We start from the raw sequence: 18164 nt of genomic DNA on the forward strand, positions 1-18164 counted from the left end.
AGCTGAAAATGGTGATGCTGGTGAGGAAAGTACCAGAACAGCAATCAATTGCAAATGCATTTTATGATACTCTGCTTCCATATTTTAAAGGGGAAAACCTATTAATGGCAACAGGTTTCTGATTTTCCCTTTTAAACATATGAATCAAAAACAATAGTGATTTGCAAGCTCCTGGACACTTTAATTTTCCCTGAAGTGACCCCTTTTTTATCTTCTCTCTCCCACAGACAGTGAAATCATTCCTCCTGACTGCCTGCGGCCCCGCTCTTTCACCGCCATCCGCCGGCCCTCCCTGCGGCGGGAGACGGAGGACACGCGCCTCTCGGTCAGCCTGTGTGACCTCAACCTGCAGGAGGAGTCTTTCCATGTCACGGCCACCACGTGTCCCATCCCGCAGAACTCCCTCAACTCCCAGCACTCCCACCTCCTCCCCTCTCAGCTGGAGAGCGACCTCCGCTTCCACCACCTCCGGGGACCCCACGTCAAAATCCTCGATGACCAAACCGTGGCCCGTCTGGAGCACGCCCGAGAGGAGAGGACTTTGGTTTTCACCAGCAGACCCCTGCGGATCAATGAAACCATTTTTGTCAAAATCAACAAGTCCAACGCCGTGCGCACGGGGACGCTGTCATATGGGGTGACATCCTGTGACCCCAGCACCTTGCGCCCCAGTGACCTTCCCTATAACCCCGAGTCCTTGGTCGACCGAAAGGAGTTCTGGGCCATCTGCCGAGTCGTGGTGCCCCTCCAGAGCGGAGACATCCTTGGATTTATGGTGAATTCAGATGGTGAGCTGCACTTGAGTCACAACGGTGCCAGCACTGGCATGCAGGTCTGCGTGGACTGTTCTCAGCCCCTCTGGATGTTCTTCGTTTTACATGGCGCAGTCATGCAAATTCGATTGCTGGGTATGTTGGATCCCCTCTTTCTAAACTTCACACACAAGAAAGCAAAGGGGGAAGATACATCACGGGGGGAAGGGTGGAGGGGATGAGGGGCTCTCTCCCTGGTCTATGATCAGGTATATATATTTTTTTTATAAAAGGAAAAAAAAATACAAAGTCACATACTTAGCACATGGATATGAGCTACAAGACTTACCTCTTTGTGCTTCTTTAGCGTCCTTCACTTGATGGTCTCAAAGCTCTTTTTAGATAGTGAATTAAGCCTCAGAGGCCTCCATTAACGTACAGATGAGTCACCACTGACCTAGGAGAAGCAAGGAAGGGGGAGGAGAGGTGGGCTGAGCTAATGTAGGGCATAGCCAGTAGGCAGAATGATGCCCTTTTCCATGTGTTAGCTCTCTGGCATGACTCATTCCCAAAAAGAGCTGTCCCCTTGCTTTTCACAGAATCACAGAATCACAGAACGTTAGGGATTGGAAGGGACCACAAAAGATCATCCAGTCCAATCCCCCTGCCGGAGCAGGAACACCTAGATGAGGTTGGACAGGAAGGCGTCCAGGCGGGTTTTGAATGTCTCCAGAGAAGGAGACTCCACAACCTCTCTGGGCAGCCTGGGCCAGTGCTCTGTCACCCTCACTGAGAAGAAGTTTCTTCTCAAATTTAAGTGGAACCTCCTGTGTTCCAGCTTGTGCCCATTACCTCTTGTCCTATCATTGTTTGTCACCCAGACTCTATGTGAGAGGCAGGCTAGCAAGTGGAGAGGAAGCCTTGTGCCCCATGATCTCGGTAGTACACAGAGTGTGGCACTGACCAGCTCAGCAGGAAAGGGGTTTCCTTGTTCTCCAGCCCTAGTTGATGGACCTCTGAAGAGCTGGCCTCATTCTCCTGGTATTTTGTGCTCTGTTTTTAAGCTCTGTTAACTGAATTACTTCATTTAAATGCTGGAAGTCATGTTTTGAAGGTGTGGAGGGAAAAGCCTCAAATTAACATTTGCTTGGGATCAGATTTACCTTTTTTTTGTGTATATATTGGACACAAGTGCAAGATGTGTTTGGCCATGAATTTGGACCATATAATGGATCTGCTGGTGTCAGTGTCAGAAAGTAAATGGTGGATCCTGAAAAAATGATGTAATTCCTGGTACTTCTTTAACTGGACATGATTTAAAAATGCTCCGTTCTTGTTTATACTGTTACATTCATGTAACTTTAAATATACTTACATTCCTTTTTGCTTGAAAAAAAAAACAAACCCAAAAGCCAATGAACACCTCCTTTTTTAGGATTTATAGGCAATCTTTGAAGATAAATTGTGATGAACATGCACATCAGTCTTCAGGGTCCAGTTCATCTTAATCACAGCATGAAGTGCCTTATATAATTTGCTTGAAGTTGACCATAGGCCTATGCTGTGAGTGTTTTGTGGCTGTTAAAGGCTCACAGGTGACAAATGTAATACTGCAATTTATTTCCAGGAGCCCAAGAGTCAATCCCTGGTAATTCAGCCTGATTACATTTGTTATGGGTACTGTACATAATCCAGGGCTAGCTCTGCTCTCCACCAACATCATTGCGATAATGGTAGGTGAAGTCAAACAGAGCCCGGTAAAGTAGGAGATTAAATGCTCCTGTTTACGTTAGAAGGAAAACATCCTCAGGTCATTGAGCTGCTGCTGAAACTAAGTCATCGACCAGTGCTTCCTTTCATATGAGATCACTAATTCTGGCAGTTTTGCACTGAGTGCATAGCCTGCTTGCAATAGGACCTGAAACAGGGCAGTGAGGATGTGTCTCACCAGAGGGACAGAATCACGGCCTTATACAGAAGTCAATGGAGCATGGACTTGAACGCAGGCCTCCTGTGTCCTGGGCCAACCTTGTGCTGCACGTACCCTGTGTACGTCCCCCATGCCTGCTCACAAGTTCAGCCCAAACCAGTACACTCTCTGTGCATGTTTTAGATAAATCTGCTTTTGGATCCATGAGATGAAATCTGCTGAGTTGGAAAACTCCTCACTGCCTATATTTGTGACCACATAACAGACTTTTCTGGTCTCAGTCACTGAAAGAGAAGCTGAAAATGGGCTATTGTTCTTAAGTGAGATGCAAGTGGAAAGAACCAGACTTGCTGACCTTGCCTCTATCAAGGAAAGGGTAGGACCCTGCTGAGTGTACAGCTTTATCCGTGTCAGCTCGGGCAGCAAGCTGCTCTCTCCCAGTTGAATGCTAAGAAATTGGAGCTTGCCTATAACCTTTAACAGATATTGAAATACAAACAGAATTTATCAGACCTATGTTTCCAGTATAACAATGCTGGGAGCAATACAGTCCCAATATCAGTACAGTGCAACTGCCCAGGGAAGAGCACTAATGCTGTCCCAACACTGCACATCTCTGCAGTGGCAATAATTATATGGATCAGCAATATCTCGACAGACAGCAAAGAAAATAATGAACTCTCATCTCTAGCTTTTGCAGTGTTATTAGGGAGGTGATGGGCACCATTTGCACTGCAGTGGAACAGATTATGGTGCTTGCCATAATATCTGTCATTTTAATATTAGAAAATGTAAGAAGAATATAAAGTGTTCATCTTTCTAATGACAAGCTCCATCTTCAGAATGCAAGTGAGAGTAATTTTGTGTAATCTATCTTTTGTAGTTTGAGCTTTATATCACAGAGTAAGACATGTTTATTGTAATCTTTTTCTAGTTTTAACAGAAAAAGTGAAGTTCCATATCCTTGGAAGAAATGAGACACAAACACTGCAACAGGCATAATTGTACCAAACCTATCTTAAATAGCAGATGTCATTCTATTTCTGGGGGCGTACCATTATCAGATTAATCAAAGCAATGTTATGCAGTGTTAAGGGAACATCGGCACTACAGCCGACTATAGCATGGAATTTAAGTTGCTGGTTTTGCTTATTCTCCAGCTTTTCTGTTTCACCAGGGGGATGGAGAAGGTGGAGATCAGCAATGCCACTCTGGCACGTAGAGAAGGTTTATTTTTGACTCAGAGAACAAGGTGGCTCAGGGTACTGTTACTGGATACTACATTTCATGCCTTGAGATTAGTTAGGTCTTGACCTAGAGCAGGACCAAGCTCAGGTCTCTCCTGGCTTTACCACAGAAGCTGACGTTTGCTGACTGCAGTTATTCCACAGTGTTGGGGATACAATATTTATTTCCTAATCTAAATATCAGGGGAGACCATCTCTACCCAGGCTGATGGTTTACAGATGCTAGAAGTGAGGAGGGCAGTGTGGGTTTGGTTTGATAGTAAAGGATTCTGACTTCTGTTTCCATCTTAGCAATCTGGCCTCATATACTCGCAGTATATTTGCTGTAGGAGAAATAAGAAAGCAGAAAATAAAGATGAGGTTGGAAACACTATTTCTCTTTATGTCACACCAGCAAAGGGAAAATAAATTAAACCCAAACACCACTATAGCACTGTGAGTCATCTGTAGTGGGAGGTGGAAGGATGTCAATTTGTTGCAAAGAAAAGGTTAAAAGGTAACTTGACCACATGGAGGGAAGATAAATGAAAGAGGAGGGCAATGTAATGTAGCAGATAATAGCTTAAAAAATATCAAGCTGTTGGAAAGTGAAGGGACAAAAATTTAAATTAAACATAAGTGAGGGTAGTTACAGGAACCAGCTATTGATGGAGGCAATAGATCTTTTTATCAGGATTGGAAGCCCTTCTAAATATTTTATATGTCAGGTGCTGGTCTTAATTCAGAAATTCTGTGGGTTATGTACATAAAGATAACCAAACAGAAACCTTGACCATTAGGCATGTAGAAATGAAACAGTCTTTGCATATCCTTTAGGAATTCCATTAGTTCAAGCTTGAGTTGGTTTTTTTCTCAGGCATCATTCCTGTAGAGTTGACAAAACCAGCCTATTAAATTTTATTTACTGCTTTCAGCTTTTGCTGGTAAGCATTTCAGCTTACATCCAGTTTTATTGACAGCTCTGAAAGGTTGAAATGAGCCAGCCTGGATTCATTGGTCTGGTTTTGGTCTGGTTTTGGTGGTGTAATTCATTTATGAAGTTAAATTGATTGACCCCATAAGGTTTTAAAATGTATGACTCATGTCTGGAGGAGCTATTACAGCAATAAGCTTATATATTTGGTATTTGGGGATCCAAATGGTTAGGGCTATTCTTTCCTTTTCCTTTGTCTCAGAATGAATCACCACCATGTAAAACATCTTCCTTCATCTCCTTTATTTTGTTTGGTTGTGGGTTTTTTTTGTGTGTGTGTGATTTCCCTTGTGAATTTCATCCTTTCCAGTAATATTGAATTTTTCGTTTGAGCAATGAAATAACATGTTCCATCAACAGTCATACTAATGAACCTGGGTTGCCAACTGTGTCCTTTCTGTCCATGCACTTCAGTAACTCCAATCCCACCAGAACAGCTGCACAATATTGCAGTGTTCTGGATGTCTCCTAATGCTGGCCAAGAGCCAATGTTAGGCCTGAGAAAAACAACCCAAGAGCCAGTATTTGGTGTGGGTAATCCTGTATTCACGTCCATGCTGGGTAATGCAGAGTGTGTGGGCTGATCTTCCTTCTTTACCCTGGGCATATGAGCTGGGGCTCCTACTTAGCTGCCCATTGCAATATGTTTAAAAATCAGGTATTGTTGAGGTTTCCATCCTTCTTTCAGACTTTCCCGAAATTGGTCAATGGGCTCAAAACTGGGAGGGATGAGGAAGAAGGAGCTGGCCAGGGACTTGCAGAAAGAACAAGTATGAATATTGGGTTCCTTGGGATTTCTGACAACAGCAATTGGCAGAGGACCAAACTGGAGGTTAGTTCAGCGGAGCACTGTGGGACAAAAGGTGCTGGTGAATGACTCTTCAAGTCAACAGTGAAATTTGAACCAAAGTGGCCTCAGTGCCAGTGTGTAGAGGCAAACTGCAGTCGATCATATTATAGGTGGGCTTACTCAAATCTGTGCCCATTAGGACTCTTACTGGTGGTCAAGCTTAGCAGCCCTGGTACTGCTGTCCATGTTGCAAAAGAGCCCTTATCTTGAGGAACTAACTGGAAAAAGTTGCAGTTTCATGGGTGAATGGAGTAGTGTTTTGCTTAGGCGACACAGAGCAATGGTTTACCAGGGGAAGTTAATTGCCTCTGTCTGTGACATTCATCACACTGCCCTGTTTGGTTTTCTTTGACTTTAGCTTCATCTCAGGTGAATGAACATGGACCATGAGTGATTCACAGGCCAGATCTGAGCCTTGAAGACCACCCTCTCCTTTCTAACCAGGATTCTTCCTCATCCTAGGGTTCCTCACTTATCTTGCTGATACATTTCTGGAACTAGGGACACCAGATTATCTCCAGGGGAGACTCTCTCCTCTTTTCTTTGGTCTCTGCTGCAGCACTTCATCCTTCTAAGAGTCTGTAAAGCTTTTTGGGAGCAGATCCCATCTTACCCCATCTCTACCCAGGCTTTTGTCCATTCCTATGGAAACAATTTTCTTAGCTTCTGGTTGCTCCTTGACTGTCCAAGGACTCCAGTATCCCATGGCTGAGTATCTGTCCCATCCAAAAAACTTCTCCACTCTTGGTGCAGTTATATACTTACTTTGCACATGCAATTACTGCAGAGCAAGCATACAAATATTTAAACGATAATTGGTATCTATGGTTTCTATAAATGCTGCACATGGCGCAGACAGTAGATACAGTTTGTAGAAAAGGTCCTTGCACAGGGAAGGAGAATCCAGGATCTTGGTTCTCCAGCTCTGAATTTATTAAGCTTCTCCTGTTTGAGATCAGATAGTTCTTTGCAGTAGTAAATCACACACCCTCATCTCTGATCTAGAGGTGGCCAGTACATTACCTGTCTGGGAACTTGATCTGTCCCCACGTTGGTTCATTCTAGTGATGTGGAAATTGCTAAATTAAACACAGCACAAGAGAAGACTGAGAAATGTGAAACATTGTTGCACAGAAATGCATGTAATGAATCTCTTCCTTTAACACACATCCAATTAGAAATGCCCCAGAGTTCTATTGTCCATGTTTGGGTTTGTTGGGTTTTTTTTGAAACATTTCCTACCTGTATGAAAAATGGCTTCATTAAGCTGGTTGGGATTGAACAGGCCTGTGTTGTGTGGCACTTAACTGCCTGGAGTTCCTATGCATTGCAGGGTATGTGGTGTTTTATGGTGTTAGAGACTGGGGGGGAAGGAAGAGGGTTATATTCATTGCATTTTGGAAAGAAATCCACTTGTATTTATTGATGCTTCTTCATAAATTCTCCTGTCATGCATGGTTTTATCTTTCATTGCAAGTGAAGTGCACATTACTGTTGTTAAGTTGTAAGAGCTACACAAAGAGCATTACAGTGTCTGTAACTTCCAGACTTTATTGTAGCACTGTACAGGGCTCTCCATTCATGCTCTGTTTTATATTCATCGTTTTAAGGGAGAATTAGCACAAAGAGAAGCTGTTGTGTTAGAGAGAACAAGTTGCTTTATAACTTGTGCTTGGAAAACTGTAAGGTCATGGAGAGCTGGATGCAGTCACATGCTTGTCCCTTGTGGTCAGTGTCAGCAATATCAGAGTTCGTACCTGCTCACGGCACCTTTGTACCATCCCGCTAAAGATCTCATCACACCTGACACATAATTAACCCACACTTGCCACGGGTGAGCATTAGCCTGTGTACCGAGGTATCAGCCAGCATCTGGGTACAGGCTGGGTAAAGCCAGTGGACCTCCTCTAAGTGACAGCCACAGGACTGTCCTCTACATGCTTTCCTCCACAAGAGCAGAAATTATTATCATCACTAGGATACTAAACCATCCCTGGCTGCAGTGAGATGTTCACAGTAAGTGATGTATAGATTTCTCTTATCTCATAACGCCTTTGCCTGCCTACAGTGAATATACAGGATATGAGATTGTATACCAGCCTGTTTGAATTGCAACTTGTCTGTCAGGACAGATAAAATCTGCCTTTTCTTTGAACTAACACTGGCATGAGTTAGTTATTCTGGCTTCTGTGAGAGTGACATAGCACTTTTTTTCCTGTTCTTTTCCTTCTTTGTCAGATAACTTTTCATCCAGAAGAGTGTCTACAGAAATTCAGAGCAGTGCTGGCCAAGAAAAGTGAAAGTATTTGTTTCTTGTATGCATCTACCACCCTATTTATACATGGCCCTTCTGGAGAAGCACAGAGTTTGGAGGTGCTGGCTTACGCAGTGATTTTTCTTTCACTGTGGTCTCCCAAATACTCTGAGCCAAATGGTCTTTTTGAGCTGGATCTGGAAAAGGTGCTGTTTATGAACAGCAAAAGGGCTTTTTGGTTTGTTTTTCTTAAACAAGATGAAAGCTCCAGCTCTAATTTTTCATGTGGTTCAGCTACTTAATCCAGGCTTCTTTTTTTACCTCTTCTTGATCTAAGTGTCTGGGTGCTTTGCTGGTCGAATATTTCTCAGGTTGAGTGATGGAGCCCCATTAGAGGCTCTTTCACTTCAGTTCAGCTGGACATTCATTGCATGGTGTCCATGTCCTCAGGATTTTGCAGGATAAAGTGCAGTAAGTGAGTAACTGCTGAACTTCACCTGCCAGGTCAGGAAAGCTACCCTGTAAGTTTGCTGTCTGCTCTTTGCTTTCAGACTGCACATTGAGCTTGGGCTGGGAGAGTTGCTGAATCAAAAACTTCTGTGGTGTCTGGAGCTTTCATGGGTCTCCCACTTAGCTGGAGTGTGCGTATGACTGCAGGAGGGTAATGTGCTGGTGCCCTGCTGCCCTTCTGGACACAGCAGGCAGCAATGCTCCAGTGAAGCCATAAAGTACGCTCCTTTTCTGATCCACATGAAAGTCTGAACTCTTGTTCTTCATGTAGTTTGAATCTAGGTTTTACTTCCCTGAACAGCGGTTGTCTGACACCCATCTGCAAACACAGGCCTTATGGTCTTTGCATGCAAAATCGGCCAGGCTGCTTTTTGACCTATTTCCTGACATTTCTATAAGCATAATGCAAAATCCCTTCTGTTTTCATGGGCTTGTAAAGAATAAAATGCAATATTGTTCTATTCGGAACAGTTTTAAAGTCCTGCGGGAAATACTTGAATGCAAAAAGCCCCATGGATCATCATGGTCACCTGAGAGGCAGAGATGAGCAGCAGCACAGAGACCAGCCTCTGAGAGCATGGTTGGCCAAAAACCATTGAGCCCAAGGGGGAGGAAGCTCTGGTTTCTGGTCAATGCAGTATTGTTCCCATCACCGTGGGAACACAACAAATGGCTGTGTAAATACATGTATTTTATGGCATTCTGAAGTGATGGATATGCTTACATCCTTCCCTAACATTATTGTTGATCTTTAGCTGCTGTGTGCCCAAGCAGCAACAGGTGCTTTGTTCCTTTGTTTTAGTGTGATGGATTCAAAAGTCCCTGTTGGGCAAGACCAGAGTGGCCCTGGGAAACAGAACAGCTCTCCTGTGGCCTTGGCTGGAGGCAAGAAAAGGCGATAATGTGCAGAAATGTATGTGGCTGCTCTTGGGAGCAGATCATGGTGTGGGGTGAGCTGTGATTTTAGCGTTGAGGCTAGCTAGGTAAAGCCGTGTTTCATATTTGCAGCTCTACATCTGGTGGCACATTGGCATTAATGAAACCCAGTTACTGAAATAAACTATGGAAGGATTTAGCTATTGCAAAGCTTGTCTTGATAAGACCTACCTTTCAGTGGATGTGCCACTGAAGGAATACCAGGGTTTCCCATATCAGTGTCAAGGGAGAGTCATTAGTCTGAAATCTGGCTGGGGAACAACCAAAGATGGAAATGTCTTCTGAGAGAAGGCAAAGAACCCAGGATGTCTCAGTACAGTGTGTCTTGCCACTAGATTGCAAGGTCAAGAGAATACACGTTTACTGAACTGCGTCTTCGGTATTGGCTTTTGCTCTTGTAATAAGTGAAAGAGCCGTGTAATTCCACCAGTCTGCATTCTCTCATAGCTCTACCTTTTTTTCCCTGAAATGAATGAATGGATAGAAGAAAAAATAAAGTGGGAAAGTTCTACACAAGCTACATCCATGAGGAGAAAAAATATATTTATATAGGAGATTTTTCAGTAAAAAAATAGTATGGACCAAAATTGAGGTCCCGGTCCTACCAGTCTTGCACATGGTTATTTATCAAGGGTGCTCACACACTAGTGGTCACTATAGAGCCACAGATCTGTAGTAGATTTGATTAAGCAAAGATATCACTCTTCCAGGGTTAAGTTGCTCTAGTATCCAGCCTCAGTAACATCACAGCCCGCTCACACTGCTGGAGCTCATGTGTTAAGGGACAGACCTCCTCAGGCAAATGTTCACATGAGCTCAGTACCCACAATTGTGCCAGGTTTTTGAAAGAACCTTGATCCTATTTAGATAACAAAATCAATGGCCCTGACACATTGAGAGTGTTAAATGTGAGAATGTATAATGAGCAGTTTTTGAGATAAGGGAAATATTTTAGCTGACAGGCTTAAAAATCTGGCCAAAGACAAAGGGAAATCAAGTTGAAAGTTTTGAAAGGCATCTGAGTGACTGTGACCGTCAGGTGCCCAGTGCTCCCTGGACTCAAATGCTTGAGAAGTGCACAGCTCTCTTGAGCACCCTTAAATAAGCCAGTTTGAAGGCTATAGCCAGATTTCAGCAGCTGATCTAATATTTTCCTCTGTGGAAGCTCTGGGACCTGCAGATGGGATGGAACAACATTGAAAATCTGTGATTACCTGATGTATATCAAATGTGTTTCAGAAAAAGAAGGGGCTGTCAATGTGCTCCACATGATACTCAGCATATGGGCAAGGCAATATGTTGCCTAAGACTTTATCTTCCTTAGAAACTATGGCAGGAGGCTTCCATATTTTGTCTTTTAGGTACAATGTTTAGTTAAGATCCTGGCATAGTCCAGAAGATGGGTATGGGTAAGGAAAGCCCATTTAAAAGGTGAAGATGTTTGAACTATATGAGCTGTGAGTTGTACAGCAGTGGTCATTTACTGACAGCATCCTGAAAGCCAGGAAAAACAAAGTTCAGGTTGGATAGGTTCAAAGGAGGGGAACAGGATAGCTCTGGAGTGCAGACTGAGTGGTTATGCATTATTTTTACAAAGCTGGTAAAATAGCCATTAAGAGCCTAGGCGGGTAATGAAAATAGCAGAAGGTGAGAGAAACACCTGAGATGGTGTTTGGCACTGCCAAAAAGTAATCTAGGGGCAGAAATCGTTCCTATTTGCAGCCAGCAATCACTGGATATTGCTCATTTGTTTCTTTTTACCTTTAAAGCAAAGTCTCCAGACTATGCAATGCTGCATTTCTACATCAAAGCAGCAACGTTTTCAGCCTGTGGAGCTTGGTTTCTGCAAGACTTCCACAAGCACAATCCCAGTGCTCTGATGGAAACATTGTGCTTGCAGGTCTTTTGGGTTAAGATCTGAAAAAGTGCAATGGGGCTATATAATGTTGAATTTACTTATGAGAGGGGAAGGAATAATAGAGGGAGACAGAGCTTTATTAAAATGGGTTGAGTGTTGCTTTTGTCTCCGTATGGACATGAACACCACTCCCCATACTGGAACAGTATGAGGAATGCCCCTGTCAAATCCCAACAAGTTACTAAGTGCCTTCCACTGGCTGATGAGTGTTTTTCATAATCTGATGGAGTTCAGCCTGTTGTCATTATTTGAGTCCCAGGAATGGCCCTGCCCCTATATCACCTCTCTCAGGAATAGATACCAGATTAAAGAAGTGTGTTATGAATACCTTAAACTGGCAGTTTCCCAACCTTCAGTGATCCAAAGTCAACAAAAATAAGGAAACAACATGTTCTTTGGCATTACTCTGCTTTTCCCTCCATCTCAGTTGTAGTTTGGATCTAGGAGTCTTAATATAGCAGTGGACTATGATAGCTGCAGAACAGATTTGTGGCAGCTACTCCCTGCTCCAGGCCACAGAGCTGCCCTGGGGATTTACTTGCATCACAACAAATGCCCCTAAGCATGCTCAGAGGAGAATACAACCAGCACATTGCCCTCCTCACCTGGTTTTGTTGTTGTAGTTGTTTTCTGGTTCTCTCTCTGGGCCTTCGCAGTAATAAATAGCTCAACATAATAACTTCATTATGAGAAAGAAATGTAGAAACAATATTTTTATATATTAATTAAGGAGGAGAGCTAATTGGCAAATTTTCTGTATTTTTAGGGAGTATTGCCACTACATCTGGCCTTCTTACCAATGTGAGTCCTTCTGTGGCACAGCTCTCCCCAGACAGCTGCCATTAAGAGAGATGAGCAAAAAAAGTCTGCTTAAATTTTGGGACAGCCTCAGGAGGTATCCCCTGAGAGCACACTGCAGTGTTCTGGGAAACCACCCTGTTCACCTCAGTAGACACAGAGAGCATCTCTCAGGGCCACAGGTGCTGTATTTTGGTTGCAGATAGGCAGTTCTATTAAAGGGCAATTACGGATACAGATAACTACTCTCATAAAAAGCTGGATGGGATCCCAAGAGACTCCCTACTTCACCTTCTTGGTCTTAAAGAGCTCTAATGATGGAGATGCCATAGTCTCTCTAGGAAGTCTGACTGCCTTACAGTGCTTCACCATCTATGCAGTGTCTAACCTGAAAGCCTCAGAAGCCTGAACCAATGATTTATTGTCTCATCCAGAACTTTCACAAAGAACAGATTGTTTCTTCTTTCCTTTTAGCAGCCTGTGAAATATGTTGCCATCTTAAAATCATAAAGTCATATAACATTTTAGGTCGGAAGGGACCCCTGGGAATTATCTAATCCAACCTCCTGCTCAAATCAGGGCTGATTTCCAAGTTAGCACAAGCCCATGTCCAGCCGAGTTTTGAGTATTTCCAGAGACAGGGATACCACTGTGCCTCCAGGCTCCTGCTCCAGCCCTTAACCAGCCTCTTATGACCCTGGATTGGCACAACCTTTTCATAACAAGATGGCATTGTTCATTTATGATCATCTGGTGAACTCCAGCAATGCTCAGGCCTTTTTCTATAGGACAGCTGTATTTCCAATTGAATGGACTAATTCCCTGTCCTGTATTTGGGTAGCTGATTATCTCTGCTTAAGTGCTGCATTTTGCATTTGATCATATTGAATAACATCCCATTTATTTCTGAGCTTTCTTCCAGTTTGGCAAGACCATTTTGAATTACAAACTTCTAGTGTATGAGCAGCCTTTCCTGGCATGATGTTGTCTGTACATTCCATGGTAATGCTCTCTTCTACTGAAAATGTAATATTCTCTTTTCTTTTGTGGGTGGATATATAGGTTCATTTAGTTGCATCTCTCTCTCAGACTGAAGACAGAAGTGCAGAGAAAGAGTCAATCTGCTCTGGATTTTGCTAATACTTGGACTTTGCAGACAAAACAGCAAATGGAATTGATTCAAAAACCATTTAAAGGTGATTCCAGTGTGTTCAGCAAGTTTGAGATCAAGCATGAGACAAGTTAGCAGCAGAGACAACTTACCTGGGGCCTTTACAGCAAAGAAGAATGTTTCTAAATCATTATTTAAATTGATTTATTATTTAAATTTTTAATTATATTTTGAAATCTAGCTCTTGGTGGGAGCTCTTTGTGCACAATGAGCGTGTTTGGCTTTGAGCACATGTGTCTGGTTTTAGTTAAGCCAAGCTGGCCACACTCATTCCACCCTGCACATGATCTCATTCCATGCTCCTTGTCATGGTATCTGCACACCATCCAGCAATATAGTAACAGCGTGAGTAACGTGTCTTATGTTGATTATTCTGTCACTAAGGGAGAAGTGTGTCTTGTCTGGTAGGGAATTCAGATTGTTTTAAACAAAACTCTATGCCTACGCTGGAGAAAAGTCAAGAACTTGCGCTTTGTGTTAGGAGAAAGAATTGGGAAGGTGTGAGCTTGCCCTTGGGTCTTGACTAAGGCCATTTTGGGGCTCAGATCAGCTACAACCAGAGAAGAGTGCAGTTCCTGCACTGACAGTTGCTCCTTGCACTGTGGAAAGGTCATTTGCACTGCTGCCAGCACACGTTATCAGTTTGTACCCTGTGACATTTGCGGCACCTCCAACTTCTCTTACTGGCCCAGGAAGAAAAATGTTCCTAATAATTTTTATTTTGCTTTTAACAAAATGACAAAGTTATTGTTAGAAATGCAATGTGCTGTGTGTCATCTGAATGGAAGAAATGTCTCTGGGCTGCGGAGAGGAGAGGGAAGGCTTCAGAAACTTGTTCAGCTGCTCAGTGTTCATATTTGTTTTGTGTGCACTGAACGAGCTGAAATCTGTGTCCCTGCTGGGCCTGTTTACAGAGTGTGCTACCCACAGGGCAAGTTTTCTGTGACGGTCATCTGTCAGATTGGAGGGGAAGGACCTTTGCCAGTGGCTGTCATTAGAGGCAGCAGCATTCTTTTTTGCGTATTTACTGAGCTAACCTCCAGCCTCGGCTCCCGTCTGTGTGATAAAGGAGGTGCCTCTCTACAGCATCTCAAGTGTGAGAGCCCCAAAGCCCTTTATAGAGGCTATTTAACCTCAGATTATGTCTGTGAGCAAAGTGCTCCTCATTTGAAGTGGGGGTAAAACTGAGGGACTGAAGGCTGAAACAAATTGCTTATTCCCGCCCCCCCCGTATGCAGTCCTCAGAACAGATTTTGACCTAAACGCGACCCTGCCTCAGTCCCTGTGCTACATTTGAACTGCTCAGTGTTGTTCTGCTGACAAGGGCAGGAGAAGCTGGCATTGGCTGTGCTGTGCTTCTGCTTTTTTTTTTCACAATCCACAGTTGGCACTTGGAGTCCCTGCTTCCCAGGTTGGTCCTCCTTGGCTTGGTAGACTCCTTGCAAATAGGAACTGAAGGCACTTTCTAGCACAGGGATTTCCTTGCCTCCTACTGCTGCTTTTTCTCTGGAGAGTAGTCTCCGACTCATCGAGGCCACTGGATCCAAACCCTCTGTGTCTCTTGGCTCCTTATATGGTAACATGAAGAAGTCTTAGCATTTTAATTCTGATTTGGAGTTACGCTGGTTGTCTTCTCAGCTAGTGAACTAGGAACTTTTTAAAACCATAGGCAAACTAGTTCTTACCACCAAGAAACCATACCTTGTTTCATGCACATGAACCTGCACATTTCTGTCCTCATCTGCTATCCTGCCTCTGTCAGAGGTCACCTTACAGAAGAGGCAGAGCAATGAGCAGAGCTAAGTTTTCCTGACTGCCAAACCCCTGTGTTTGTCTCTGGGAAGTCCCTGAGTGACTTTGCATGAATTTGTCAGAGCCTGGGATGATGTGGTTGTTTTTTTTTTGTGCTGGGTTAGTGTAGAGTGCTTTGACAACGTGATCCGTTCTTGTGCTGGAGTCCAGCCCACCCTACTGCAGGCTGTGTCTTCTACTGGCTACAAGCCCATCACTGGGTATAGTGTTGAGGGTGCATATGAGCTTGAAACCATAAGAAAAATAACTACACTTAATGACTTGAGACATATTTAAGGGCAGAAACGAAGGACAATCATGACTTAAGGAGCTCCAACAAATTTCATTTGCTGTGGGAGCTCAATGCCTCTTCAGGACCAGTTAAAAAGGTGTATGAGGGTTGTTTGTTGTGGGTTTGTTTTTTTTTTCTTTATCTCTTCACTAGATTTCATGCTGATGAGACACAAATCCTGACAAGCACTGCAAGCTGCAACCCAGCCACATCATCCTCAGTCATCAACTCCAATTTTTAAAAGTGACTGGTTTTCTTTTCTCATGGTGCAGGTTCCACCATATTAGCTGAACGGCTGGGGCTGTCCACACCAAGTTCGCCCACATCGACACCCAATTCCCCCACCATCCTCTGCAGTGGCGTCTCTGACCCTATATTGTCTACGTGTGGCTCTGGCCCCCTCTGCAGCTCTATCAGTGGTAAGTGTCGTGGGATCCCCCTCTGCCTTTCCTTTGCCTCCCTCCCAGTCTCAGCCTTGTCTCCCAGAACCACAATGAGCAACAGAGTCTCCTGTCAGCTCCCTCAGGGAGGAAGGGAGAGCCTCTGCAAAGGCTATTTTCAGTCTGGTTTATGTGGAAGCCACTTAGATGCTTAGACAGCAATATTTCTCTAACCCTTTTCATCATGAAAGGTCCCAAGGGAGGCAGCAGTATTTCTGTTGTGTGCGTGGCCCTGTGACGCACAGCTCCTTCCGCGGAGCTGTGTGGCAGTGATGTGTTGCATGCTAGCTTCAACTGGAGCCTACGGCCCCCCACTTTCCCTCTCCACGCACCTTCAGTACTCACTTCAGAAAAAGGCAGTATTGATATTTCTAATATGTCGATGAATTCTAGTGAGCTTTAGATAAATGTACATGAAGCAGAAAATGATAGGCTGTTCTGCAGCATTTTTAAAACCCCAGGCACTGGCATGATCCAAAACTGTTGATGGTGGGATATATAACTTACCAAATCCTCTTCTGCTTCAAGGCAGAAATTACCCTGGGATGTCAAGAAGCCTTTTAAGCAGCATGACTGACCCTGTTCTTTGTGTTTCAGGCACAGCCCCCAACTCTCCCATCAGCTTGCCTGAGTCACCCATCTCCCCGTCCGTCTCAGGGCCCTGGGGAGATGAATGCACCATCTGCTATGAGAACATGGTAGACACGGTCATTTACTCCTGTGGACACATGTGTCTCTGCTATTCATGTGGGCTGAAGCTCAAGAAGATGGCCAATGCTTGCTGCCCCATTTGCAGACGGGCCATCAAAGATATCATCAAAACATACCGCAGCACTTAGAGCAGCAGCAGATGCTGTGGTGGGGACTGGACAGGTGGAGAGGAGGCTGTGAAACAACACAGGTCTTGATCTCTATTCATCATCCAGGAGATTCAAAAATCAATCATCACTCACCACCACCCTGATCCCCTTTTCCATGGACAACAGATGAGACAAGCATAGATGCTGCTCTTCTATCCTCCAAGCAAGTCCTGGAGCTGAACTCCAGTGTGTCAGGGAAGTTGTGATGGACTACTCTCCCTTATGGATTTTAAACTTTATCTCAAAAAAAAAAACACCCCAAACAAACAGCTGGTGCAATCATCCCTTTTCTACACCATGCACAGTGGAGGGAAGTCTCCAATGTTTAGCAGGGACAGCAAGCAGTAAAAGTTTCAGTGCTATACGTCTCCTTCTGGACACACTCCGTGCACAGAGGACAGCTTAGCAGAAGAAGAGAAACAAGCAACATGTGTCCACGTACAACCAGCCTGACTGTGGGAAGCCCCTTAGAAAGGATGGGGCGAGGCCAGTGTTGATCAAACAAACGAGGTGCAGTGAGTGCATTCACAGTGGAAAGGCTGGGGCCAGTGCAGAAAAGGACCTGGAATTTGTGAAGCAAAACTCACTCTGTGTCCACAGGCAGAAGAGCAGCTCCACGGCAGCCCCTCGAGAGCTGTCCCCTGTTTTTCCCTCTCTGTTCCCTAGCAGAGGCATTTGTGGTGGGTTTGGCAGCCAACAGCGGCACTGGCCTTGATCCCTCCCGGCAGCATCCAGCCACCTCCTGTCACCATCCCGTTGTATGACAAGCAGCTCTCAAACCCCATCAACGCCAATTTGCTGTGGCTTGCCTCAAATGGTCTCCACACAGCACGAGGGATTTGGCAGCATCCCTGCTCCCATGGGCCTGCAGGAGAGGGCGAGGTGTCTCCCTCACCTTTCCTCTCCCTACCATCTGGACAGCACTTAAAAGGGAGAAAACAAAAGAAAAAAAAAGAAACAAAAACCCCAACCCCACCGGGGAAGAATGTACAAACCCACACGTCTGCGGGTTTTATTTACTGGTAACTTTATCACTGTGCTTTAAGATAAAACCAGCCAGGTGGTACTCAGCCCTTCACAGCCAGCCTGCCAGCAGAACATATCTGTCCTTACATGTTGGGAAGAAAGGAAAGAACAACAACAAATAGATTGAGAGGTTTGGTTTGCTTTGGTTTATTTAAGTAAATCCCCTTCCTTCTTGCCCCACTTGGGAACCTTGCTGTTCCCATGGTGGGCGACTGCAATGGCAGCCCCCATGGTTGCTGTAACGACCACTGCTCTGCCACGGCCACTGTCCCGGCCTAGGGCTGCTGGCCCTTGGGCCCAGGCAGGGTGGCTCCACAGCAGCAAGAGCTGCCTCTCTCCCCTCCAGCTCAAGCCTGCTGCCTTCCAGGGCCACGCCAGAAGAAGAGGTGTTGTCTGGCCCCCGAGGTGTGATCAGG

General features: G+C 44.6%; 1 protein-coding gene across 1 annotated transcript; it reads left to right on the forward strand.

The window, feature by feature from the left end:
* Positions 1-227: 227 nt before the first annotated feature.
* On the forward strand, positions 228-16963 carry NEURL1 (neuralized E3 ubiquitin protein ligase 1; the record flags this gene model as incomplete). Its single annotated transcript, XM_010184745.1, has 3 exons — positions 228-908; positions 15695-15841; positions 16460-16963. Coding segments are annotated over 3 exons (1070 nt in total), but the record flags the coding sequence as incomplete, so codon positions are not given.
* Between the last annotated feature and the right edge of the window lie 1201 nt (positions 16964-18164).

The sequence above is a fragment of the Mesitornis unicolor genome, unplaced genomic scaffold (assembly GCF_000695765.1).
Source record: "Mesitornis unicolor isolate BGI_N332 unplaced genomic scaffold, ASM69576v1 scaffold23035, whole genome shotgun sequence".
Lineage (NCBI taxonomy): Eukaryota > Metazoa > Chordata > Aves > Mesitornithiformes > Mesitornithidae > Mesitornis > Mesitornis unicolor.